Source organism: Pygocentrus nattereri, chromosome 26, assembly GCF_015220715.1.
Source record: "Pygocentrus nattereri isolate fPygNat1 chromosome 26, fPygNat1.pri, whole genome shotgun sequence".
Lineage (NCBI taxonomy): Eukaryota > Metazoa > Chordata > Actinopteri > Characiformes > Serrasalmidae > Pygocentrus > Pygocentrus nattereri.
This window is the reverse complement of record NC_051236.1, coordinates 15,583,447-15,608,869: the sequence shown is the minus strand read 5'-3', so window position 1 is coordinate 15,608,869 and position 25,423 is coordinate 15,583,447. Positions and strand designations below refer to the sequence as shown.

Sequence of the window (25,423 nt, the reverse complement as noted above, 5' to 3'; positions counted from 1 at the left end):
ACCCTTGATATACACAATACATCACTTCATCTTTTTGAATAGTACAGGCATATAGTACAGCTGTGTCTTCTGCAATACAGACCTAAATTTGAGGAAAGGATGTGTAGATTTAATAGAGTCTATTAAGCAAAAATGTAAACGATAAAACAATAAATAAGTTATGTATATTTTGAGTGTGAACCAAATGGAAGTCGAAGCAAGAAGCACATATAGAGCTGCTCTTGCTGTCAGTGTGGTGGCGTCAATGGTGCTTTGAGTTTGTGCGCCCTCTAGTGGTCATTATTGATATTGAACAGATCCGCGCTATAAACAGCCGAGCGCCAGAGGGCGGGGTTTGACAAATGACTATCACGGATTGGCTGAAACGGTGATTGACGTGTTTACGGATTCATCACGTCGTTTGTGTGTGTGTGTATATGTGCATAGCGTCCGGAAGTTTGATTGAAACCTACAGAAGTCGAGGTTTGGAAGGTAAGAGAAACTGCCTTAGCGTTTATGATGTTTTTTTCTTGATAAATGATAAACATGTTTGTTAATATACCACAGTTTATTACTTGACATGAAGTGTTATTTCATTTCTAAATGAAAAACCGAAGGCTGGAGTGAGCCAACTACTTATTCGCCAGCTTTTTCTAGGAATTTTCCGTTCCACCTTAAATGGTGCAGCAGTTACATTCTGTCGCCTGTGCTGGAGTTCGGACGTTTCGGTTCCCTTATTTAAGGTGGGACGGGAGATTGGAATGAGAAGGAGAAGCAGGCGAGCTGGAGAAATGGAGAATAAGTTTATCTGAGCGGACTTGGTGCTGGGCTGTAAAGGGTTAACATTGGCCTTATTGGTGTTAGGGGTTGTCCTGATGTCAGACTGACAACACGGTGACTAGCTGCGTTCAGCTCGTGAGCGAACATGACTCCGTAGCTGTAGCTCGTAAAGGCAGTTTTGCCAGATATACTGGCTTGTTCGAATGTATTTGTATGTCTCGTCTTTAGGTTTCATAACAAATACAGAGTTCCACGCTCTTATAACCTTGCAAATAAAGTTTAAACGTATCATCAGTTGACCTGTTTTGGAGGGTCACTGCATGTTTCGTTTAGCTACAAAACACACACACACACACACACACACACACACACACACACACACACTTCAAGTTATCCCTGTGCTACTGTGATAAAGGTTACTTGCAAATATGAATTCAAAACTAACCAAATCGACATACAGCTTGTGGCATCAGGGACAAGTTAAGGCGGGGCAAAATGCTGATTTGGCCCAAAGCTAGGCGTTTACCTAAGCAGACAAATAACCTGCGTTCACATATTCAGGCTGGAGTGGCATAAATCGGGTTTTTGCCTTGATCTGAGTCACTTTGGCCACGTTCACATTACATGCATCGTTGCTCAATTCCAATTCGTTGCCTAGATCGGATCTTTTGAACTTAATGGCTCCCATTCCTGTATGGAAGTGACTCAGATCTGTCATTAATGGGAACGAACTTATAGACCTATAGAATCCATATCCCGTTACTTGAAGATCTTCTAGCAGACGGTCAGTGTTTATACCGTTGATATATATTCCAAATGTTGGTAGATACCTGCTGGCTCTGCATTAAGGGTATTAAGGTACCTTACGGCTCGATGCTGGGGCTTTTACACCGCTCAAGCTGACGCTTGGCATTAGGCCTGGTGATCCTTAGGCTCGTGTGCTTCTCCGGAGCATCCCATTCTACTGTCAGTGCTTTTCTATGGAGATTATATAAGCTGTGCACAAACGAATGCATGTGTTAACCATGGGTGTCTGGATACTTTTGGACATTCAAGATTAAGATTAAGTGGCCCTTATTGTTCCCACAATGGGGAGATTTCATCTCCACATTTAACCCATCCGTGCAGTGAAACACCACATACACACTAGTGAAGACGCACAGTAGGGGGTTAGGCGCCTTGCTCAGGGGCACCTCAGTCATGTACGGTCAGCTCAGGGGATCGCTGGTAGGTTCTCTAACCTCCAGCCCACGACTGCCCCCACATTCAATGTACTTACAGTAAATAAATGGCATAATGGAATTTTGGAACTTTTCCAAAAATGTGTTCACAGTGTACCTTTCTTTTAAACAGTGTTTGTATTAGCATAATCTTCATGGACAACTATTTTCTGCTGGTACTTCTGTGAATCTGTGTTTGCTATTTGCTGACCCATGCACAGGATCTTTAATCAAGACCTCTTTCTGAACAAAGTTACCACTGTAGAAGTTCTGCTGAAGTTTGTGGTAATGTTTTCAGTAACAAAGGCAAATGAAACAGGAAGGAGACTAAACCAGCAGTAATGAATTAACCAGCACTCCGTAGCTGTTCGGCTGGTGAGCGAGCTCTAACTCCGTAGCTGTAGCTTGTAATGGCAGTTTTGCTAGATATACTGGCTTGTTTGAATGTATTTGTATCTCTCGTATTTAAGTATCCTATCAAATACAGGATTGCAAGCTGTTAAAATGCATCATATTTTTAATGCTGTTAGGTTGATAACTATCTAACAGCAGTCCTAGGCTTAATTTCAGTTGATGTGTTGTGGAGGGTCACTGTATGTTTCATTAAGCTAAAAACAGATACTTAAAGATATTCATGTGCTACATTGATAAAGGTTACTGGTAAATTTACATTCAAAACTAAACAAATTGACACACAGCTTGTGGTCTTATGGCATCAGGGACCAGTTGAGACGTGGCAAAATGTTGTTTTTTTTTTTGTTTGTTTTTTTTTAATAAATCCCAAAGCTAGGCGTTTAACTAAGCAGACAGATATAGTACAAATCTGACTTTTTTTGCCTTGACATAGGTCTGAGCCACTTTGGCTACATTCACATTACATGCATCATTGCTCAGAACCAGTATTACTCAGATCGGAACATGATGGTTCACATTTGTGTAGGTAAATAATTCAGATCTGTCATTATTGTGACCGAACCTATAGACTCATCAAAGACTGCATTAAACAAGCAATAGCATCTCTACTGGCTTTACATCCTAATAGGACATGAGCATTTGATCCATTACTTGAAGATCTATCTGTCTGACTGTCAGTGTTGGTAGATACCTGCTGATTCTACATTTTACTGAAATTAAGGGTATTAACAGGGAAGTCCTCAGCCCAGGGCTGGGGCTTTTATACCCCTCTAGCTGATGCTTGGCATTGGGTCTTGTGACCTTAGGTTCATGTGTGGCTTCCTCAGAACTCCAATTCAACAGTCACTGGTTTTCTGTAGCGATTATACAAGCTGTGTGTGTACAATTGAACGGCTGTGTCAGCAACGGGTGTCTGTATGTGTTTTTGTAGTGTAGTGTTTATAGTAAATGCACAGCATAATGGAACTGTTTTTATGGTCCCTTTAAGTTTACTGAGTGAGTCTTCTCTTGATGTTACTAGATGTGTAGCTGATATTTAATCAGACTGACTTTTCCAAATGTGTAAAATGTGTTCACAGTGTACCTTTCTTTTAAACAATGTTCGTATTAGCATAATCTTCATGAACAACTATTTTCTGCAGGTACTTTGGTGAATCTGTTTGTGTTTGCTATTTGCTGACCCATGCACAGGATCTTAATCAATTCCTCTTCCTGAGCAAAGCAACCACTGTAGAAGTTCCACTGAAGTTTGTGGTAACGTTTTCAGTAACAAAGGCAAATAGAAAAAGTACTAATACAGCAGCAATGAACTGATTTGCACTTATGGATGTTGCATGCAGGGCAATATGTTCAGACTGTCTCAAGAGGGATTCACATTATCCAGGAAAGCTTCCATGTACTTTGTATTTCAGCATATTCCTAGTTGACCTTGTCTGCTTTTTTTTTTTTTTATTGTGTCACTTCTCAGCTATCTTTCAGCTGATGTGTTGGGTTTTAGGGCTTTGCAGAGGAGCCAAACTATTTGCATCTGCTGGCTCTACAGCATATCAGTATTAGGTCTGGTGGTGTTCATAAAATTCAGTATCATACTATTTTCCAAATATAACAAAGTGTCATGATATCAGAGTTTTGTTTGTAATTTATGCGTAAAGAAAAACGTGTTAAAAATCTCCTGAAGAAGAATTTGACTTTTTTGTGGTTTTTTTTGGCATAATTAAAATGTTCAAATGTAATCAGAGTGATTTGGAGTGGTTTGAAATGAAACCTCCCATTCTAAAGAAACCCATTGTTCTCAGAGGTGCTGAGAGGAACCAGATGTTTAAGGTGTACAGTGCCACTATAACTTACCTCACAGGAGGCTTTTACACTAAGTGTAAAACATCAAACCACTCTGAATGTGCATGTTTACATATGTTATGGAAATATGCAAACATTTTGAAAAATCAATAGATTTCCCTCTTTATTATTAAAATTTTACCAAAGGGTACAACAATAATAAAAATAATAAGAACCAAAGTTAGTTTTTATGTATTTTACAATGTCCTTTCACAACACTCTGAACCAGCTAGAAAAAAGCATACATTAAAATTAATAAAGCTTTTGTTAACTGTTCTTATGTACTGCTAAAACTAAAAATGAAAATTCTGTGCTGTGTGATTGATCCACTGGTATAGATGCTGTTAGGCCTGGGCAATATGACAGTGTTTATTGTGATAAACTATATCATAAAATGCTTTTTCTAAACAAAATCTAAAAAAAAATATAAAAAAATTTTATAACATTTTTAAAAATATGACACAATATGACTATGAAACAGAAATATTGTCACATACTGTTTGTTGTGAAAATTTGAGGAACTTTATATCATGATATTATATTTTTGACATATCACCCACCTCTAGCATTAATCAGTGCTCAAAACTGTCTAGATGTCTAAAAATGAGTACTGTGCTGAAAAAGAGATACAATCAAACCGCAGTCTTACCTGTTTTGGTGCAGTGACATTGTGAAGAACCAGTTCTTATAAAGTTTATATAAAGTCCATTTGAATGCTTGTCTTTTATTTGGCAAGGTGCCCACAGTTTGTTATCCATCACTCACCTCTGGTGTCTCTGACACACACACACACACACACACACACACACACACACACACACACACACACACACACACACACACACAGGCCTCTGCCTGTTTGTGAATAAGCGCACAAGGCAAAGTGAAAAGAATGGCTGAGTCCGTCACAAACTGCTGGCCTAATTGTCATGTGCAGCAGGTGTGTGTGTTTGTGTGTGTGTGTGTGTGTGTGTGTGTGTGTGTGTGTGTGGGTGTGTGTGTTTTAATGTTTGGCCAGAGTGTACAAGCATTTGCATTTGTGTTTGGCTTATTGGGTGCCTTTTAGAGCCAGACTGTGTGTAGTTTGTGTGGTATGGGCGTGAGAGAACTGAATGACAAAGAAAGAGACACAGAGAGTGACCTGACTGCTGAAAAAGAAGTGTGTGTGTGTGTGTGTGTGTGTGTGTGTGTGTGTGTGTGTGTGTGTGTGTGCATGATTGGGGCTGAATGTACTGGGTCTCTCTCATAGTGTCATTATCAGCAGTATTGCCCCTCTGTCTGTTCCACATACAGACCTTACACTGCTGCTATCAGCCAGCAAGCAAGCGAACAGAGAGTACATGCACAATGATTGGCACTACCTAAAACTGGTACTCCAGGTGCTTGTTGGCGTCTATGAGGTAGTGCTGTTATCTATTAGCAGTTAGCAGGAGCCCAGTAGAGTGACCCAGGTCAGGGGATGACGGAGGTTTTGGCCCACGGATGGCAGCTGGAGGGTGGAGGGTATCAGACTTTGCAGGGAAGGGATATGTCCATCCGTCTCTGTGGGTAAGAGTTCATGCTTCCTCCACTGTGGTTTTACTGACATGTTTGGTAAGACCCAGTAATGCCCGGTCATTGTGAAGCATGCGGTGACTTTAAAACTAGCAGCAAATTGGTGCTAATGCAATGAATGATTATGCTGAGTGTGCATATTGTTGTTTGTATAATGTTCAGACAATGTTTAAAACAAGCTGTGTCAAATTACTTTACTGTATATTTGATTACAGCTGTATAAAAAACATTTATAATGCAAATGTGATGCAAAATGATACCAGAACCATATTAGTATTAGCAGACATTTGCAACAGCTTTGGACAGATGTTTAGATTTGACTTTATTTAGATTAGGGGCTGCTGTGCATTATATTCACTTTGTTACATTTGTAACCCCATAGAAATAAATGTTATGTTTTTCTGTAATAATAATCCAGACTTATCTATTCCTGATTTCTAAATTTTGTAAACGTTTTTGTCAGCATTGGCAGATATGTATAAGGAAAATTATTAGATATTGGCATCGGCCCACAACCCCCATATCCATGCATTCCTAAATTTAAGAATCTTATAAGAAGCTGACCTGAGGTGTCATCCAGGCCTTCCTGCAGTTTGCTAGACAGAAACTGGGATAAGGACTGACGATTAAGACTGTTAAAACAATTTGGGTGTCTTGGTTAAGGCTCCTTGGTCCAGTCTTGTGTTCTTTGTTAGATTATGTCTGTGACAATCCTCAGAGCTGGCCTATGATGAAGCACTTTTCACTGGGATGAGTCACAGTTCCAGCATGTTCTGCTGTCATTAGTCCTGTTGAGTCTTGTTAATATGGTCACACCTGGCAGTGAGGCACAAAACCAAAGAAAAATCATTTTGAGGCAGAAATGTTTTGGAGTCGAGTGTCAAAGGCTGGGCCTGCTGCTGTTACAAACCTCAGTGCTTACTGATGAGCTGGCATATTACTTGAACAGAGCTTTTTCTTTTCACATTCTTGCTCAAGGCCTTGTTTCTTTATGAAGCTGCAGAAATATAAAAGCTGACTGATGAAACAAATAAACATTTTTGGCTTAGATGTTATTTCTATCCAGTATCTTTGTTTGAAGACCACATGGCTCCAGATATTTGCTCTTTGAATCAACCATGTTCCAGATGCTCTTTGTACATCTATGGAGCACTGCCAAAGCCTGCCAAAGGCTCACCCCCAAGGAGTTACGCAATTGTTTTTTTTTTTGTTTTGTTTTTTGTAATCAGAAATCGACTGGAATGCTCTGAAAACAACAGGCTAGTTTAGATGCTGAATGTAAAAGAATTTGCTCTGACTATGGGCCCTTTTTACATGAATGAATTCATTTTTACCTGTTTGTGCACAGTCATGCTTTACTTCATGTGGCTATTAAGATGTATTGCGACCATTGAAGTAGAACCAGACTTTGACCTCTTTGTGGAGTGTGAAAGTGGAACTTACGATTATTTGTTGCCTTTGAAACCAAAGGTTGATACTGCATTTAAGTGTCTAAAGCATCACAGTTGGCTTTGACGCTTCAGAAGATTGACCCAACAAAAGGAGCGTATGATACGTTGTCTTTGGTATTATTTGTGTTAGTTGTCATTTACGTTCTTTGTGATTAGGTCATGCTCTGTGTTGTAAGATAAAATGATTAAGGAATGGCAGGCAGTGTACTGTAGTTCTTTTTCTGTTTGATAGCTTTTCCTTGTACTCTTGTGAATATTCTGATCATTGAATTAAAATTTCTCTTTCTCTCTCAGTCCCAGACCATGAACTACGTGGGGCAGTTAGCGGAGACAGTCTTTGTAACAGTAAAGGAGCTTTACCGTGGCTTGAACCCTGCTACACTCACTGGGGGCATTGATGTCATTGTCGTGCGGCAGCCAGATGGCAGTCTCCAGTGCTCACCTTTCCATGTGCGCTTTGGAAAATTGGGAGTTCTGCGCTCCAAGGAGAAAGTGGTAAGGAACAGTGATGGGGGAAGACTGATATTTTATGGGATGTAGAGACTGTCAGTGTTTGTGCTTTTACAGAGGGATGCATGTGTCTACATGAAAAATATTAGATATTCGTAGTAGTCCACAATATCAGCATACCCCTGTTCTCTGGCCTGGATACACCCAAAAAACCTTAATGATGTTCATATGGCAATAGTGTTGATTTGATTGATTGATTTGATTGATTGATTTGATTGATTGATTTGATTGATTGATTGATTGATTGATTGATTGATTGATTGATTGTTTGTTTGTTTGATTAACTGCCCCGATGTCACAATAGCAATGATGGCCTATATCAGCTGTGCTCTATTGAAGGTCCAAGAATCTTGTTTGATGTAAACACTGTTAGTGTCAAAACGTACCTTTTGCACATCAGGCCTGTAATCTCCTTAGCCAGACTACAGCAGGTTGGCTTTGCCCATTGTTGTTATTATAAGTCATAGGAAATTTCAGGTTTGACTGCTTTTTCTTCTGACAACATAAAAAGACACAGATCTCACAAGTGGACCTCAGGAGAAAAAGTAAAATCCAAGAAGAATGTAGTAGATGGGCCCCTTAATTATGCCATTTCAAACAACAGCACTGTTTTAACACTACAGCTTCCAACTGTATTCCCATAAGTAGGGTGAACAGTGACATGGAATGGTCATTAATTTCCTTTATTCAAATTTTGTTCACAATATCATGACAGTAATTAATCGTGAACCCTTATTATGAATTCTATTGTGAGTGTGCATTATTACACCCCTGGTCAAACAGCAGTGTAAAGAGCAGCATTTTTAAAACTGATGAGAGGAAGATTATTTTACAGTCTTATACTTTGAAAATATCTGGTGTGGTTAATCCTATGATGAGCTAATACCAGCATATTTCCAGGTGGATATTGAAATCAATGGTGATCCGATTGACTTGCACATGAAACTGGGGGACAATGGAGAGGCATTCTTCGTGGAGGAGAATGAAAACCTGGAGGTATTGTCTTAAACTGTCAATGTTTTTAATCTTAGGTACAATCTTAGTTACAATGGTCTGTAATAAATCTGTAATACCTGTGTTTATCAGGCTGCAGTGCCGGCACACCTCTGCACCTCACCCATCCCCACTGAAATTCCAGAAATTTCCGAGGTGGCCGAGTCTCCCTCCAGCACCACCTTGTTTTCCTCCAACCGGCGGAAAAAACGACGGAGGAGACGAGCTCGCTCTGACGCACACCTGCATGAGGATGGCAGCTCATCCTCAGAGGAGAGAGAGACTCCAGAGCAGGACATCCTCAATGAAGAGTCTTTGTCGCCGTTGTTGGCAAGGTTAGAGCAATCGTTATACTGAAGCTGTTGTTAGAATGTTGGCTGTTGCTTATAAAAGATCTAAATAACTATTGGTGTGTAGTTTCTAAAATATAATTTTGAATTACTTATGTGTAATCCCAACTGTTACAGGGTGCTTGTTATGATGTTCTAGTTAAAGTTTGGTCATGCTGTGGTTTAACAGTGCATAATTTAGTTCTGTAAATCGAATGTCATGGTTTTAACTTATTAAGCATTTTAAAAGCGTGTATAGCTTTGTCTGTCATAATTATTTTGTTTGTATAAGGACATGCATCTTGTCACAGTGATTTCTGGGCAAGTTTTGCTGCTGAAGCTGAGACCGGCCTCCCTCACCCCTCCAGACTCATCTAACACTTTACTTGAGTTAGTAAAAGAATGGCCTTAAGAAACTGAGGATTTCCTCTGAGGGGAAGTGACAAGGCATAGTGGACGAGGGCTAGTTAAAGCCAGCATTAAAACTAGAGGAGGAACTGAATCGGACATTGCCAGTAATTTGTGTCAGTTCTGCATATAGAAAATGATTCTAGCAAAATAAAGTTTTTCCATTTTTGTTCTCTGGATATTTGTCAAGTCTCTGTATATTCTGATCTAATTAGACACTGGTGCGTGTGTCTGTGTATGTGTGTGTGTTTCTGCAGTAAGTCTGTGTACTACTCTCTTTCTGAGGAGCAGAGTGAGGAGTTGACAGGAGGTCAGACCAGAGTGTCACATCCACACTCTGATGGAGAGTGCTCTCCAAATGAGAGGTAACAACTAGAGCTGAAAATATTTGACAAAATCCTATGAGCTCAGTCAGGTTCAGACATAATTTCTCAAACATAGTCATTGATGTTGGCAGTGAGGACCACTGAAGTCAAAGAGACCAGCATTAAAGATTAAGATTAGATTAAGATTAAGTGACCCTTATTAGTCCCACAATGGGGAAATTTCAACTCCGCATTTAACCCATCCGTGAAGTGAAACACCACATACACACTAGTGAGCACACACACACTAGGGGGGGCAGTGAACACACTTGCCCGGAGCGGTGGGCAGCCCAATCCGCAGCGCCCGGGGAGCAGTTGGGGGTTAGGTATCTTGCTCAAGGACACCTCAGTCATGTGCTGTCGGCTCTGGGGATTGAATTTTTTGTTAAATATGTTTAAATATATATTTTTTCTCACACTAAAAAATGAGTGGCCATTTTCACCAAAAAATAAACAAACAAGGGTGGTCTCTGACATGAAACATCTCTGGTCTCTGCATGAAACAGTAGGTTTTGTTTTTAAAGCATATTTTCACTCAAAGAAAAAAACACTGAAAATAGATGTTTTTTGTAATGCAATCAAATCAATCTTAACATCTCAATACTTAACACCCCACACTGTCACTGCACTAATGCATTTTTCCCTGTTCTCAGTGTGTTCTTTAGCCGGCCATCGTCTCCTAAGAGTGACTCAGAGTTGTTGGTGAAGCCGCAGGAGACGTCGGGGCCTCAGATGCAGTGGAATTGGGGTGGTTTTCCAAAGGTACCACTGCTTCTCTGCAAGTGTTCTCAGCATTGCACATATCACACATACTGTGCTTGCAAGTCAAAACTCACTGATGTTCTGTGTTTCACTGATGCAGGTGTGTCAGGCAGAACAGCCCCGTACTCCCTCCTCCCCGTCCATCCCTTCTGACCATTCTTACTTTCGCACCATTCAGCGCCAGGCCTCATTTGATACAGAGCCCTGCTTGGAAACGGAAACGGTAACCGTGGTGAGGCCGGAACCGTGGACTTTTGTAACAGAGCCCTGTCCATCAGATAACCTACCTAGCGTTTCACACTCCACCCCGAATAATACCTCAGGAACTTCCTCACCCACACACCAGATTTCCCCTCTCATGCTGCCTCTGGTGGAGACACTACAGCCTGTGGACTGTTCTGACCAGCTGCCGGTGTCAGGGCTGGGCAGACAGGACACCAATGATGCCATGACTAATTACACAGCTAACCCAGTTAGCACATGTAACACAGACTCTGATGATAGAATTGCTAATCCAGGTAACTCTGCCAATACCACTAGCTATGCTAATGCTGTTGGCTTAAGCAGCATTACTCACACCATTAGCACAAACGTGAATACTAATGCTGTTGTTTCAGATTGCCCTGGCAGCCAACTAAACCGCATTGTCAAAATTAGCCTAGCTGCTACTGCAGGCTCAGTGGCTGGTGTTAGTGTGGGTGCATCAGAAACAATAGCAACATCGGTCAGCACAATCAATGCCTTTTCTGAGGCTGCTCACCAGAGCACAACAGAAAGGGCAGTGTTCGTGGAGAGAGACAGTGGTATTGAACCTTTCGCAGAAGGACTTGCTGAAGAGGACGGAGAAGTGAGCATGGAAAGCCCTCCAACCAGGCAAGATGCAGAGAGTGCTGAAGTGGCTTGTCCTGTGGAATCAGTCATCCAGTTAGAGGAGCAGCCAGGCTTTTCCCAGCCTCCATCTAAAGCAGTGGAATTGCAGGATAAGAAAAAGGGTACACTCACCTACATGGAGAAATTCATTATTACAGTAATGCATTTTACTGATGTTAAAGGGAAATTCAACTGTTGTTTCATAATTTCTGCGTAATTCAGTGGTTGAGATGTAGTCATTTAGAGTGGTTTGATGTGAAATAGTTAATTGTTGAAAAATGATCAGATTTCTTTACAGTGGTGATAATAGGAACCAGGGGTTGTAATGACTACTACATACATACAGACATTTCATTTACTCCTGAAAATGGCTGGTGAACCTATATGAATTCATTCAGTCTTAGGCCAAAGTATTCTCTCAAAGCTATTGTAAAACATCAGTCAGCGTATTTATGACCATTTCTTGTAATAGCTTTCTGTGAGGGAGATTTTAGAGGCATTAAGCTTTTCACACATCTGCTTTCTATCACCAATACTGAACAACTCTGAAGAAGGTTCTCTAGAATGGGGAATTTTGTACCAAACCACTCTGAATTATTTTGTTTACTGTTTAGCCATTTAAGCAAAAGAAAATGACAAATCTGTGAGTTCCCCTTATCACATTACTTGTCCTAATTGTAGACAAACGAGTTTTGTTTTCACTCCTCTTTCTCCACTTACTTTTGTTTATAGGCAAGCGCAGTCAACATTTGGGACCAGCAGATATTTACTTAGATGACTTGTCCAATCTCGACCCTGAGATGGTTGCACTTTATTTTCCCAGAAGGTGAGATCTTGACTTTTGTTATATTCTGTTTTTCGAACATTTGAAATCACCTGTCAAAAGTTTAGAATCAAATCTATAAGGTAAAACCACTGTGTAGAATTAGAATGTTAGTCCTGTGCACTTTCACAGGATTCTATTAGTTTTTAGGAAGCTGCTAAAACAAAACCAGTGATTCTAGAATGTAGGCCTGAGTTGTGCATTGTAAAATGTTTATAAAAGCTGTATAGAATTGAGTTGTAATCTAATGAATATCCAAAATGCCTAATTTTTCACAAACAGTGATCAAATCTCAAGGTAAATAACAAAAAGCTAATTGTCAATAGATAATTACAGTAAGAAATCTATTTACTTCTATAATTTGCTCCCAATTTGCTTAATATATTGAAAATAACTAATCACCTTACAAATACCTAATCACCTCACAATCAAAACCACCTTTTTGATGTGTGATTTGTAATATTTAGCTACATGCTGTATAAATTATTAGAGCACATGAAATAAATTATTATGACCGTTCCAATCTTTGGAACCCCTTTTGTATTTTCATGAGGACATACAGTGCTGTTTATTAGTGGTGGGTTGTATAGAGTATTTTTCACTTTACTCAGAGAGAAATCCAGTCAGTTATGGAAAGTTATTAGAATGATCATAATAGCAACGCCAGCACTTTTCCTAACTCCACGCCTTTCTCTGTCTGTTTGTCTTTCTGTCCAGTGACAGTGAATCAGCCTCACGGTCTGGTGCTGAGCTCAGTTCTGTCCATCCACCCAGAGTCTCCCCACAGTCTGGCCAGCAGTCTCCTCAGTCACTGGGCAGTGGCAATGTGGACAGTGGGACAGACTATCTTTCAGATGCCACTACTGATTCACTGGATGTCACCATGTCTCTGTGCGGGACAGAGGGCCACTCCAGGCAGATCAACAAAGGTAGAAAAAGAGAAAGTGTGGGTAAAAGTATCTGGCAGGAGAGAACAAGGAGAAGAAAAGGAGAAAACCTCCTAGAATAGATTTCAGTAAGAAGTGTTGACTTATGAAGCCTTAGAATAAAAGTTCTGGGTTTCAGTTTGCTATTCTTTGTTGCAGAGAAGTTTATGGCGCATATTGTAAAGTATCAAGACCTTGTCAGCAACCCTGGAATTATTGATGATCCAAACCTTGTCTTTTGCATTAACTCAAAGTAGGTGCAATTCCAGTTTTACATCGTGTTTAGTTGTTTTAGGACTATTGCAGTATTTATATCTGTTCCCCAGTGAAAGGACCTGCTCTTTCTACAATTGATTTTTTGTTACTTATTTTTAAGCTATTACAACTGGGCTGTTGCTGCACCAATGATTCTGTCAATGCAAGCTTTCCAGAAGAATTTGCCAAAGGTACACCTCCCTATTGTTTGTATAAGCTTGTAGAATTTGGCTACGGCAATCTGCTCCTGGATCAGTAAGTGAATGAAAAATATACATCACCTCTTATTTGTTTGTAGAGTACAGTTGAACAGCTGATTAAGGATAAGATGCCTAAGAAGTCTGGCCGCTGGTGGTTTTCATGGCGAAGGAGAGATATGAACAGTAATCAGGTACAACTGTTAAAAAGAGAGTCAAAGTTAAAGCTTTGCTAACAGCAGAGTCATACATAGTGCTGGGGACTGGTACGCTGGACCTCATGCTGTATTCTGTTACTTAATGTTAGAGAAGTCTGTGAATTACTTAGCTTGAATTGCTTGATTTCTATCTTATCTCGTTTCTTCTCTGTCTTTCTCAGCTTCATTACCTATACTTGGCAGTGATAGTGTGGACTGATGTTTCTGAACCACTCACACTAACTCCAGTCACTGAGCCAGCAGTAGCAGCTAGGCTAAATTTAACAACGTGCTTTAGTTGGCTGCCAGGGAAATCTGAAACTACAGTGTTCGTACTCATGTTTGTGCTACTGGTGTGAGTAATGTGGCTTAATCTAGTGATAATGGCAGAGTTACCTGGATTAGCAATTATATCATCAGAGTCTGTGTATTTCTCTCTCTTTTTTTTTTTTTTTTTTTTTTTAAACAATATTTCTCAGCCAAGTTCAAAGCCTGACTCAAACGGAAACCAACTAGAAACATCTTCTGCACGTCCAGTTCCACCCTTACTCAAGTAAGCTCCATTTCTAAGCTTATTCAGAGCTCAAGAACTTTAGGCACAATGGACCCAACATTGTTTTTCTTTTCCATATTGTCTTAAAATGGCACAGCGCACTTTTCCTGTGAAAATGAAATCTTCACAGTTCTATATTGTATTTTTGTATGTAGGGATCACTCGGGTCAGCTGTCCAGTGATGATGATGGTACTGACTCTATAAGGCAGAAGACTATAGCTGAAACCATGACTACTGCACAGTGTCTGAGTCAGATGTACCGCAAATCGCTCCGTCTCACCTCCCAACAGATAGTAAGAGATGTTACATGGCCATCTTGATACTCTATATAAGTGTTATTGTTGGCTATGATTAGGGCCAGAAAATTGATCATTTATCTGATAAAATCAGTTGATATTAACTAGATATTAACAATATTAACAGCATGGGTGAAAATCCTACTGATAAAGCAGACAAGGGACAAGGCTGATAACCAGTATTGGCTGCATTAAAAACTGACATGATTCTACAGTGGAAATGTTTGAAGGGGCTCAGGAACACTTTTGAAAATCACAGTCTGTGAACACAGTTCATCACTGCATCCATAAATGCAAGCTAAAACTAACATGCAAAGAAGAAACTATATAAAAATAGGACCTAAAAGTGTTGGTCCGCCAAATCAAAAATTGAAACCATGGACATCTTCCAGGCTAAAGACTATCAGACTTGTTGGCAGCATACAGTTCAAAAACCAGCATCTGTGATGGTATGGGGTGCAATAGTGCACATGATGTGACTGGCACATCTGTGAATGCACTGTTAATGCTGAATGATATATACATGTTTTGACAACAAATGTTGCCTGTAAGACAAATGTTGCCTTTTCAGGGAAGTCCTTGCTTATTTCAGCAAGACTATGTAAAACCACATTCTGCAGATATTACAACAGCATAGCTCTATAGAAAAAAAAATATTATTATATATTTTAATATATATTAAATTTAATATATATATTAAATATGAATTGGAAAACATTTCACTTTCAAAACTACAGCAATCGATCTGGTCAGTTCCCAAATGCTTACAGAGTGTTGTTAAAAGAAGAGGTGGTGCAATACAGCGGTAAGCATGCCCTCAATCCCAGTTTTAGCATTTGATATGTTGTCTTGTTTTATTTTTAAGTTTTTTTTAAATATAGGGTTTAAATGATTTGCATTTTGTTTTCATTTACATTTTGCATTGGGTCACAACTCATTTTTGGAAATGAGGTTGTAATTTATTCTTTAAAAAATGTAGCAGCTGTACAGTATGTAAAAGTGTGTGTGTGTGTGTGTGTGTGTGTGTGTGTGTGTGTGTGTGTGTGTGTGTGTGTGTGTGTGTGTGTGTGTGTGTGTGTGTGTGTGTGTGTGTGTGTGTGTGTGTGTGTAAGGAGCGCCTTAATTTACGTGAGGGAGCCAACAAAATTGTGTTCAGTGTGACCACTCAGTACCAGGGCACCTGTCGCTGTGAAGCAGCTATCTACCTATGGAACTGGGATGATAAAGTCATAATCTCAGATATTGATGGAACCATCACAAAGTGAGTATATGTGTACATTTGTGTTTGGTTGATTACACATGACAAAAATATGTCTGTGTATGTGTAACACTTTTCAATCTGTTCAATGCTAGGTCAGATGCTTTGGGTCATATTCTTCCACAGTTTGGAAAGGACTGGACGCACCAGGGCATTGCCAAGCTCTACCACAAAATACATCAGTAAGAGAAAAGAGTCTGCCTGCAGAAGAGTTCTGTTCATGCTGCACATACTACACACTCAGCACTTATCAACATACACAAAGTTTACAGTTACACATAGCTTGTACCCACATTCATTGGCCAATTACCCACCAAACTATTTGTCAGCTACACCCCAGCTTATTCATCAATGGAAAAGGGGCCACCACTAGACCAGTGCTTGCCCGATATGATTTGGATGGTGGGTCATTTGCTGCACAGCAGTGCTGCTAACATGGTCATGGTATGTATGTTGTGGCATGGTCGTAGTAGCAAAGTGCCTCAATGAGGTATGCCTAATAAAAAGATCAGTAAGCATACACAGTGTTTAGAAACTCTCCAATTGTTCCACTTGTACCAGCACAACATACAAGCTAGTTGAATAATCAGTAAAGTGGTTTATATATTTAATGCATGTGGGGTCTAAAAATAACGTCTGTCAAATTTCATACACATTAACCTTTTAGCATGGAAAAAAAACAGATTTTTAACAAATATCAGAATATCTTTAAAAATTTGTAATTTTTGGACATGACTTGTATATCAATTGTAGAATTTTACAGCATCTACCCCTGTATTTCTGCAGAGTTCACCAGAATGCATCAGAATTTTTATGTCAAATTGAGTAAAATGTTCTCCTAGGAACCATGCTACAAGGAAATTGTTTCAAAATTTGTCACCTGTTTGACTCTCGTCTTTTAAATGGCTTGTGCATACAAACTTTTCTCCCAAATTAAGCAATTAATTTGATTTAATTGAGAAGCCTAAACTAGGGGAACAGTGTGTTTTGTAGAGTTTGTAGGCATGCTGTGAAGATCACAGCATCAGGGTATTTGATATTATTAGTCCCTTTCCATTGATGTACAGGGCAGAGAGCCCATAGATTGTGCAGCAAAAGCCAGTACCTCCAAAGTGCCTCTATATGATGGGTGTTTCATATAAAATGGCCAATGAGCATAGGCTAACGGTACCTTATAAACTGGCAGTTCAGCATATGATTACTGAAATCCATATCCATACAACAGAATCATAGTATGGTTATGGTAAGTGCCGTGTGTTAATAAGGTTGATGATGTATGTGCTGCTTTTCTCCAGGAATGGCTACAAGTTCCTGTACTGTTCAGCTCGTGCAATAGGCATGGCAGACATCACTAAGGGCTACTTGCAGTGGGTCAATGACAAGGGCATCGTACTACCTAAAGGGCCTGTCCTCCTTGCTCCTAGCAGCTTATTCTCAGCATTACACAGGTACATCAACACTCATATTAGATGATTTGTCCAGCATGTGATTGCTGTCAGAACAAAACCTCCATTAACGTCTCCTCTTTTCACATGTTTTATATTTTTATGTAATTGTCAACAGTGGATAATAAGTGCCATCTGTCTTGTACATTGTTTTAAATGTTAAAACTCTGTATATAGCTCTGAATAAAATTGTTACATTAACTGACATTCCTATAAAATTATAATTTTGGAGATACAAGGTTTTATATGTGGATGTATTTTCTATGCACAGGACAACTGAAATCTGTAGGATATTGTTCTGAACAACATATTTTCTATGCAGGGAGGTGATTGAGAAGAAGCCAGAGGTGTTTAAGATCACATGCCTGGCTGACATCAGAGACCTGTTCAGTCCACAAAGATATCCATTCTACGCTGCCTTCGGCAACAGGATCAATGTAAGCATGACTCGGAATGTTTTTTAGTTACGTTTTGTTACTCAGAGAGTAAAAGATTTGGGTGGATTTTTTGGGTGTAGGATGTGTTCGCGTATAAGAAGGTTGGGGTACCAGAGACACGAATCTTCACTGTGAATCCTAAAGGAGAGCTTATACAGGAGAACAGCAAAGGCTACAAGTCCTCGTAAGTGAAACACAAGTACTTTAAAAAAAAAAAAAAAAAAGTAATTAGCAATAGTACGCAAAAACAGGTACATTAGAACCATTCATGAAAAGTATTTGTGTGTGTGTGTGTGTGTGTGTGTGTGTGTGTGTGTGTGTGTGTGTGTGTGTGTGTGTGTGTGTGTGTTTCACAGGTATTCTCACTTGAGTGAGTTGGTGGAGCATGTCTTTCCCTTGCTCTGTAAAGGCCGGCCTACATCCTTTGATTACCCAGAATACAGTCATTTCTCCTACTGGAGAGAGCCGCTACCTGAACTGGACTTCTCCTCCATCTAGATCTCCACACTTTCTCTGATTTCCTTCTTAATTATTTATCTCTGCTCCCTGTTTCGGTTTCATACTCTATACCTGTTGCCCGTCTGCTTTATTATCACAACACTAAACCACTGAATGAACCCATGGGCTCACAATGCAAAGGAGTGCCTTGCATAACGAAGCTGTGCGTAGCCTGAATGAATTAAACTTTTCTGTCTTTGCTAATATGCCAAAAATGTAAATGAAAAGAACAAAGTCTAAGCTGAAGGAAAAAGTGTTCTCTCTTGTTTTTTCATGAAAAATAATCTCTATATGGATCATTCTACCAAATTCAGAGTTCAAAACACATTTCAGACTTTTAAGTAACTGGACTTTAGACCAAAATCCTTTTGGTTTGAGTGACTCTGTACCTTAATTATGTTTATTTTATTCAATAAATGAATGAACATTCCATTTTGTCACTTCATCATAAGTGATGCTACTGCTCACCATGTGGCCATGAGGGACAGGGCTGCAGTTTTATTTCAGGTCTAAAATAAGGCTCCAGCAATAAACTAATACTCTGTATTTCAGTAGTGACATAAAATGTGTGACATCATTTTCGGTAACCCCCCCCCCCCCCCAGTTCATTTTTAATAAATCAATATCTTCCAGCTCAAAAAAATGTAAAGTACCAGAAATGGGACTAAGTTGAAATTTAGGGGTTAAGGTTTGAGACAGCCACATCCTTTTAGAAAGCATAGTATAAATAAAGATTTTTCTATATTTTACCTATTTTACATACATATTTTGTATGATATTTAATTTAATTCCTTGGGACCACAGAAAAAGAGTCAAAATATCTTTACTTTAAATTCTTTTAGATATAAGCCCCCTTTGCCTTGATGCTGCTTGACACACTCGTCATTATTCTCACAAGCGGTTTCATTAGGAGCCACCTGAGATCTGTTCCAGCAGGACTGAAGAAGATACACATATGATGAGACTCTGTTGTTGCTGAAAACCGCTTGTTTGGGAGTGGAGCATTTTTTTTCTTTTTTCTTTCATGTTTTGAAATCAAATTTAAACTTTTATTTTGGAAAAAAAATGTCCATAGCTATCAGCTTCACTATTTCTATATGTATTTGAAACAAATCCCATTTGCATTCAGCATAAGCCTGTAGACCAGAATGTTAAAATTAAAGACATTTGATATACACAAATGTCTTCAAGAGCACGCAACATTTTATATGTGAAACCTTTTGTATACGTCAAACATGTAGCTTCACGCAGTTTGACCAGTGTGCCACCACAGCAAGATAAGTTGCCAGATTCTGCAAGATAAGTTCATCATAAATGCTGCAGCTGCTGTAATTCCCACAAATGTTCATTTGGACTCAAATAGAAAAAGATTTCAGTGGATACGCTTGGCTTAAGCAGGAATGACTCTTTCAGTGTTACATGAAAGAGGGGAATAGGATGTCTTGAGTTATTTTACTCACTCCTTACGAATAGATGGAGTCTTAATGTCAGCTTTTATGTAGGTATATATTTGCGTATTTGATGTTGATTGATTGATATTAACTTGAGCTAAAAAGATGTTTTGTGCTTCACTCATACACAATGACTAAAATTCTACTTTCAGAGAGATTCAGTTTAAACACAAAAACCTAGTCCAACTTTATAACTAATAAAGGATAACTATGATGTTCCTTCAGAATTACTGTAAGACTCCTACTGAAGAGAGATTCAGGTATACCATCCTACACTCTATAAAAAGGTGGTTCTTCAAGAGTTAGATTACAAAATAATGAACAAATCATATTAACCGAATTCCAATTATAGACAGTACGTGATATGATAAAAACGGAAAGCACCTTGTAAAGGAAAGCACCTGTAATGGGCATGCAAGCGCCAGAACTGTATCTTGGAGCAACGGAAGAAGTTTTCTCGTTTTCCTTTACATCACATGGATGGCTGGGAAAGTGGTGACACCAGTTTGCCCTGTGGAAAAAAGAGAAGCCAGTGTGAGAATGTAATGTTCTGGGCAATGTTCTGCTGGGAAGCCTTGGGTCAGGGCTTTCATGTAGGTGTCAGTTTGATACGTGCCAACTGACTCTACATCGTTGCAGACCAGGTACACCCCTTCATGGCAACGGTCTTCTCCCATGTCAGTGGCCTCTTTAGGCAGGATAATGCACCCGGTCACACTGCACGCAGTTTTTGGGAATGGCTTGAGGAACGTGACGAAGTTTTCAGTCCGATCAAACATCAGTAGGATGTGCTAGAAAATCAAGTCCAATTCATGGCACAACTTATATGGAATACATTTTGGAATGAAAGAATATTTTATATTATTATATCTCACATATAATGTATTTTTTTCTGTATGGAGCAACTGGAGCATCTTTCTCTTTTGAAAAATGAAAATGCTACGGGAATTACTATAGGATTCCTATAAGAATATTTTAGAAAATACATACAATGGATATAGTTTACTACACGTTATTATAGGTTGCTATAAAACAGTGCTACAGGAGTACTACATGTGGCAAAAATGATTAGATCAGATCAGATCAGATCAGATCAGATTAGATTAGATTAGATTAGATTAGATACTGCATTTTAGACATGGCATTGTTTATTGTAGCACTTGTTAAAAAATTTTCTAAGGGTCGTAACTTTTAACATTTTGCTTTTCTAGTCGTAATTCCTGTAGAAGGCATTCATCATCATATGGAAAAAAGAAATACATGTAAACATATGAAAATGGCTTAATCTATATTCGTGTTTGGAATGAAACACTGTGTTCATTTCACATAGAGAGAAAAGACACGCCCGTGTGGGTTATAATCTATAATCTGGGTTATGAGCCATAATATTGGATCTATATTTGCATACCGTTATCTCGACTTCCGTGAAGTGGAACTTCCTTGTTGAATGCTCGTTGGACTCCGTGGTTTTTCACTGTAAGCTCCTCCAGCAGCTCCACGCTGACGAAGACTGCTGACATTTTCTTGAGCAGCTCCTGCAGGCCAGTTCAGGGCATCTCGCGGACCTTACTGGGCGGGTTCTCCCAGCAGCTAATGTTTAGTCCGGGCGAAGGTGAAGCACACTGCCCACCCATAAGCGCCGAGTCCGGGCGTTAGACACCGACGTGGACAGGTGTGCACTTCCCAAAGGTCTCAAATCACGAGGGGAATCCATTGCTGTCTCATATGGCTGATCTACACGGTCCATTACGACGTGAGTGAACAAAAAGGAGGTTGAACAAAAAAGGCAAGTCATTGGTTTGTTTTCTTATAGTTGTGCTGTTTTCGGCTAGCTGCGGTTGTCATGGAGTCAATGGACGAGGCAAAAGTAAACAGAGATACTCAAGAAACGAAACTTACTGCAGACAGAGGTTCATGGACCTCGCTGTAAAGTTGGTTTTGTGATGGACGTCCATTGGATATCGTCTCTCTCTTGGTTTCTCCTGATTTTTTTCCCCGTCGTCCGAGGGCCTAGAAGCTTTGCTGAGGTGGCATAACTGACGCCACATATTTCATTCGATTCTGTTCCCTGTCGGAGAAAAGGTGCTCAAATTATTCATATTCTTAATTACGGCCGTTCTGAGCAGCCAAATCTTCACAGCAACGTCTGGTGGATGGTTTAGAACCATGAGTTCTAGCTATATAGAAACATTGAATGCTTAAATAATTCTTTGTATGGTGGAATGGTTCTTGTATTCTATATGGTTCTGTAGAACCTTTCTGAACATGGTTCTGTAGAGGACAATAGAGTTATTTTATTGTTACGATGTCAAGCTTGCAACAATAGCAGAACCATTTTGGTGCTACATAGAACCATTTTAAAAGTTTCTATATATAACCATAAACATTCTCCACCAAGAACCATTTCACCATGCAAAGAACCCTTTACATACGTAAATGGTTCTATATAGAACCATTCATTTACTAAAGAGTCCTTATTTTTAAGAGTGTAGTGTAAAACCTGTCCAGACAAACGTCCTATTAAAGGGGAATTCCACCAATGTTTTAAACTTTTGCACGATTAAGATGTCGTTCAGATGTTAGCAGTCATTCAGAGTGGTTAGAGGTCAAATACTCCATTCTAAAGAAATTTACAGAGTCAGAATTGTTCTCCGTGGTGGCGATAGGAACCAGATGTCTTCACAGGAAGTTATTATATGAGATGGTTATGAATATGTTGCCTCATGTCTGAGACAGTCATACATATTTACATTTTTTGTCCCCACTGAGAAAAGAAATTGTTCATACGAAATTCAGAGACCTAAAATGAATTGGATGGTTTTAATTTTACCCTTTGATTTAGACAGTATGTTTAGCCTTTTCTGCTTTAAAGCAATGACTTTGGTGTATTTATCTAAATGTAAAAACACATAATTTCATGCATATTCTATGTCCCACAGGGTTACCAGAGGTGCACACAATGGCTTTAGATTTCTCGGAGAGCTCCTTGGAACTGGAGCTCAGTTGCCCAATCTGTCTCAGTTTGTTTTCTGATCCTGTCACCCTTCCTTGTGGACATTCGTTTTGCCTGACCTGCGTGGAAGAGAGCCGAGTCTCTGAGGGCTGTGGATCTGACGTTCAGCATCACTGCCCAGAGTGCAGACTGGAGTACCAGGATACAGAATTCCCACAGAGGAACTTTAAACTTAGAAACATAGTCAAGAGCTATGAGGACACCATCGAGCAAACAGCTAAAGATTCACTCCGGGCAGGAGAAGTACAGGTAATAGATCCCAATCATGAGGGAAGTTCCTCTAGCCAGGCAGAACATGAGTCTAACATGGTGAACAACATAGAAGAGGACACTGTGGAGCCAAGCAAACACAGACTTAGATTAACTCCTGTAATGCCAGACCTCCAAGCCAAGATTGTTCTTGTGGATGAGCTGCTGGCCAAGGCAAAGGAAAGAGAAGCTGCAGTCAAGGCACTGAACACTGACCTTAGAGCAGAGATGAAGACATTACTGGAGGAGATGGTGGAAGTTCTGAGGAGCTATAGCACAGCAGGGATGGAACTACTAGAAGCTGAGCTGAAGCCCAGAGAGGAGGCTGTGGAGAGCACAGTCCAAAAGTTGTCAGACCTTCATAAGCAACTAAAGGAGACAGAGCTCCAGGTTAGCATGCTTTTGGAAGAGCAAGATGATGACAGATTTCATGAAAGAATCCAGGGTGTTGAGGCATGTGCTGCCAACTTAATTGTTGAACCTGCACAAATTGGATTTAGTGATGTGGAGGCGAACACTAACCTGACCAACATGTGTGGAGAAATGGAGCGCCGCAATTACCAGCTCCGTCTCAAACTTGGAGCTGTCCAGCGTCGCTTACAAGCAATTCTCAACCCTTCGGAAGTGACTTTTGACGCAGAGACTCTTCATCCTAGCCTTGTCCTCTCCGAGGATCTCAAAACAGTGTCCTTCAGTGTTGCCAAGCAACCATATCCGGCTGGACCCCAAAGATTCACAAGCTTTCTCCAGGCTCTGAGCTCTCAAAACTTTTCCAGAGGAGAACACTGCTGGTGCCTACAGGCAGAGGGCTGCTCCTGGGTCATTGGGTTGTGCTATGGGGGTTTGCCTCGCTCTGGTCCTGGTAGTGGTCTAGAGAGTAGCCGTGGGTCTTGGTGCTTAATGTGGTGTGATAACTTACTTAGGGCGTATGAGGGAGGAAAGGACACCCAACTCATGCGCACCCCATTTCTACAAAAAGTGGAGATTCGCCTCAATTTCAGCACCAACAGCGTGGCATTTTACAGCATTAGCAATGTTAGTGGAGCCAAAACTCACATATATACCTTCAGTGTGAGCTTCACTGAACCTGTCTATTTGGCTGTAAGAATGATGTCTGGACAGCCTAAAGCTCGAATAACACTGTGTGAATAAAGTTAAACCGTTTGTAATATTTGTTGTGATGGACACAGCTCATCTGTGGTTATTCTGAACTGCTATATAGTACACAGAAGCTTGAATGAACCCCTGAAAAGTTGCTGTTGGCTGTTTACAGTGTAATAAAATAAAATAAAGGCCTGCAGTTTTTTTGTTTACTTACAAGGGACTCTTTCTTTTACTTTATTGTTGTTATAGTTTTGTTCCAAAACAACATGTTATTTTTGTTTATTATTGTTATTGTTCAGGGAAACACTAATACAATATTATTATCATTGTTATTATCATTTAATTCTAAGTAACTACTGTGGGGCTATTACACTGGAGCCCATGATGTAGGGGGTGCTTGCTGCTCACGTAGATGCTGATGCTGACAAAATTTTACACTCCTGAGTTATGCATCACTTCTTAACAACATGGCTTAGCAGTTAGCATACATTAACATTACATAGACAATGCTACGGTGTAATTATACCCATCTTATTCATTATGCATCTTATCCATGGTAGCCATTTAGAATGGGATATTTCACCCCCTGCAACATTATACATACATTATTTATAAATATAAAATGTATATATAAATATAAAATTTATAAATATAAATATAAAATTAGTCTAACGTAAACATTTTGGTCAACTTCAGATGCTAGTGGGTGGAGTGGCCTATGCATTGAGTAATAGATAATCAAATAAATTACACTGTCATATTTAACCCTCTGAAATTAAGAGACACTTATTAGTCTCACAACGGGGAAATTCCACTTCCGCATTTAACCCATCCGTGAAGTGAAACGCCACATACACTCTAGTGAGCACACACATACTAGGGGCAGTGAGCACACCTGCCCGGAGCGCCTGGGGAGCAGTTGGGGGTTAGGTGTCTTGCTCCTCAGTCATGTGCTGTCGGCTCTGGGTTGGTTCCCTAACCTCCAGCCCATGACTACCCCAAATCCCAGGCTTATTGCATACAAATGCTTATTATTCAGTAAGTACAGAGATTTCAATGCAAACTGGTGGAACTATTCTTCAGAAGTGTGTAATAAAACTATGGCCTGTTAAGGGCTTAATCATCGAAAGTGATTTTTGTATGGAGTCCCACTATTTCTATATTTTTTTATAAGACCACCTCATCTCTCAAATCGAGCCCTGTCTGCAATGAAGTTCTAATATTGTGTCAGTTTAAAGAGGAACTTCAC

At 39.8% G+C, this 25,423-nt stretch overlaps 2 protein-coding genes across 4 annotated transcripts; both read left to right on the top strand.

The window, feature by feature from the left end:
* Positions 1-349: 349 nt before the first annotated feature.
* Positions 350-18,787, top strand: zgc:123305. 3 transcript variants are annotated; one of them, XM_017697907.2, is made up of 20 exons: positions 350-471; positions 7,529-7,729; positions 8,645-8,740; positions 8,831-9,072; positions 9,732-9,839; positions 10,493-10,601; positions 10,702-11,593; positions 12,204-12,297; positions 13,012-13,223; positions 13,380-13,473; positions 13,597-13,666; positions 13,774-13,866; positions 14,349-14,422; positions 14,578-14,716; positions 15,832-15,980; positions 16,073-16,159; positions 17,273-17,425; positions 17,745-17,859; positions 17,940-18,043; positions 18,216-18,787. In XM_017697907.2, the coding sequence occupies exons 2-20, from the start codon at positions 7,538-7,540 to the stop codon at positions 18,355-18,357; spliced, it is 3,165 nt and encodes a 1,054-aa protein (XP_017553396.1). In that variant the 5' UTR covers positions 350-471; positions 7,529-7,537; the 3' UTR covers positions 18,358-18,787. The 3 variants fall into 3 exon arrangements, with proteins under 3 accessions (XP_017553396.1, XP_037391043.1, XP_037391044.1); XM_037535146.1 differs by lacking the exon at positions 350-471 and adding an exon at positions 7,259-7,348; XM_037535147.1 differs by lacking the exon at positions 350-471 and adding an exon at positions 7,309-7,329.
* A 2,460-nt stretch (positions 18,788-21,247) lies between these two features.
* On the top strand, positions 21,248-24,390 carry trim107 (tripartite motif containing 107). Its single transcript, XM_017697777.2, has 2 exons — positions 21,248-21,594; positions 22,748-24,390. The coding sequence occupies exon 2, from the start codon at positions 22,768-22,770 to the stop codon at positions 24,220-24,222; it is 1,455 nt and encodes a 484-aa protein (XP_017553266.1). The 5' UTR covers positions 21,248-21,594; positions 22,748-22,767; the 3' UTR covers positions 24,223-24,390.
* The last annotated feature ends 1,033 nt before the right edge of the window (positions 24,391-25,423 follow it).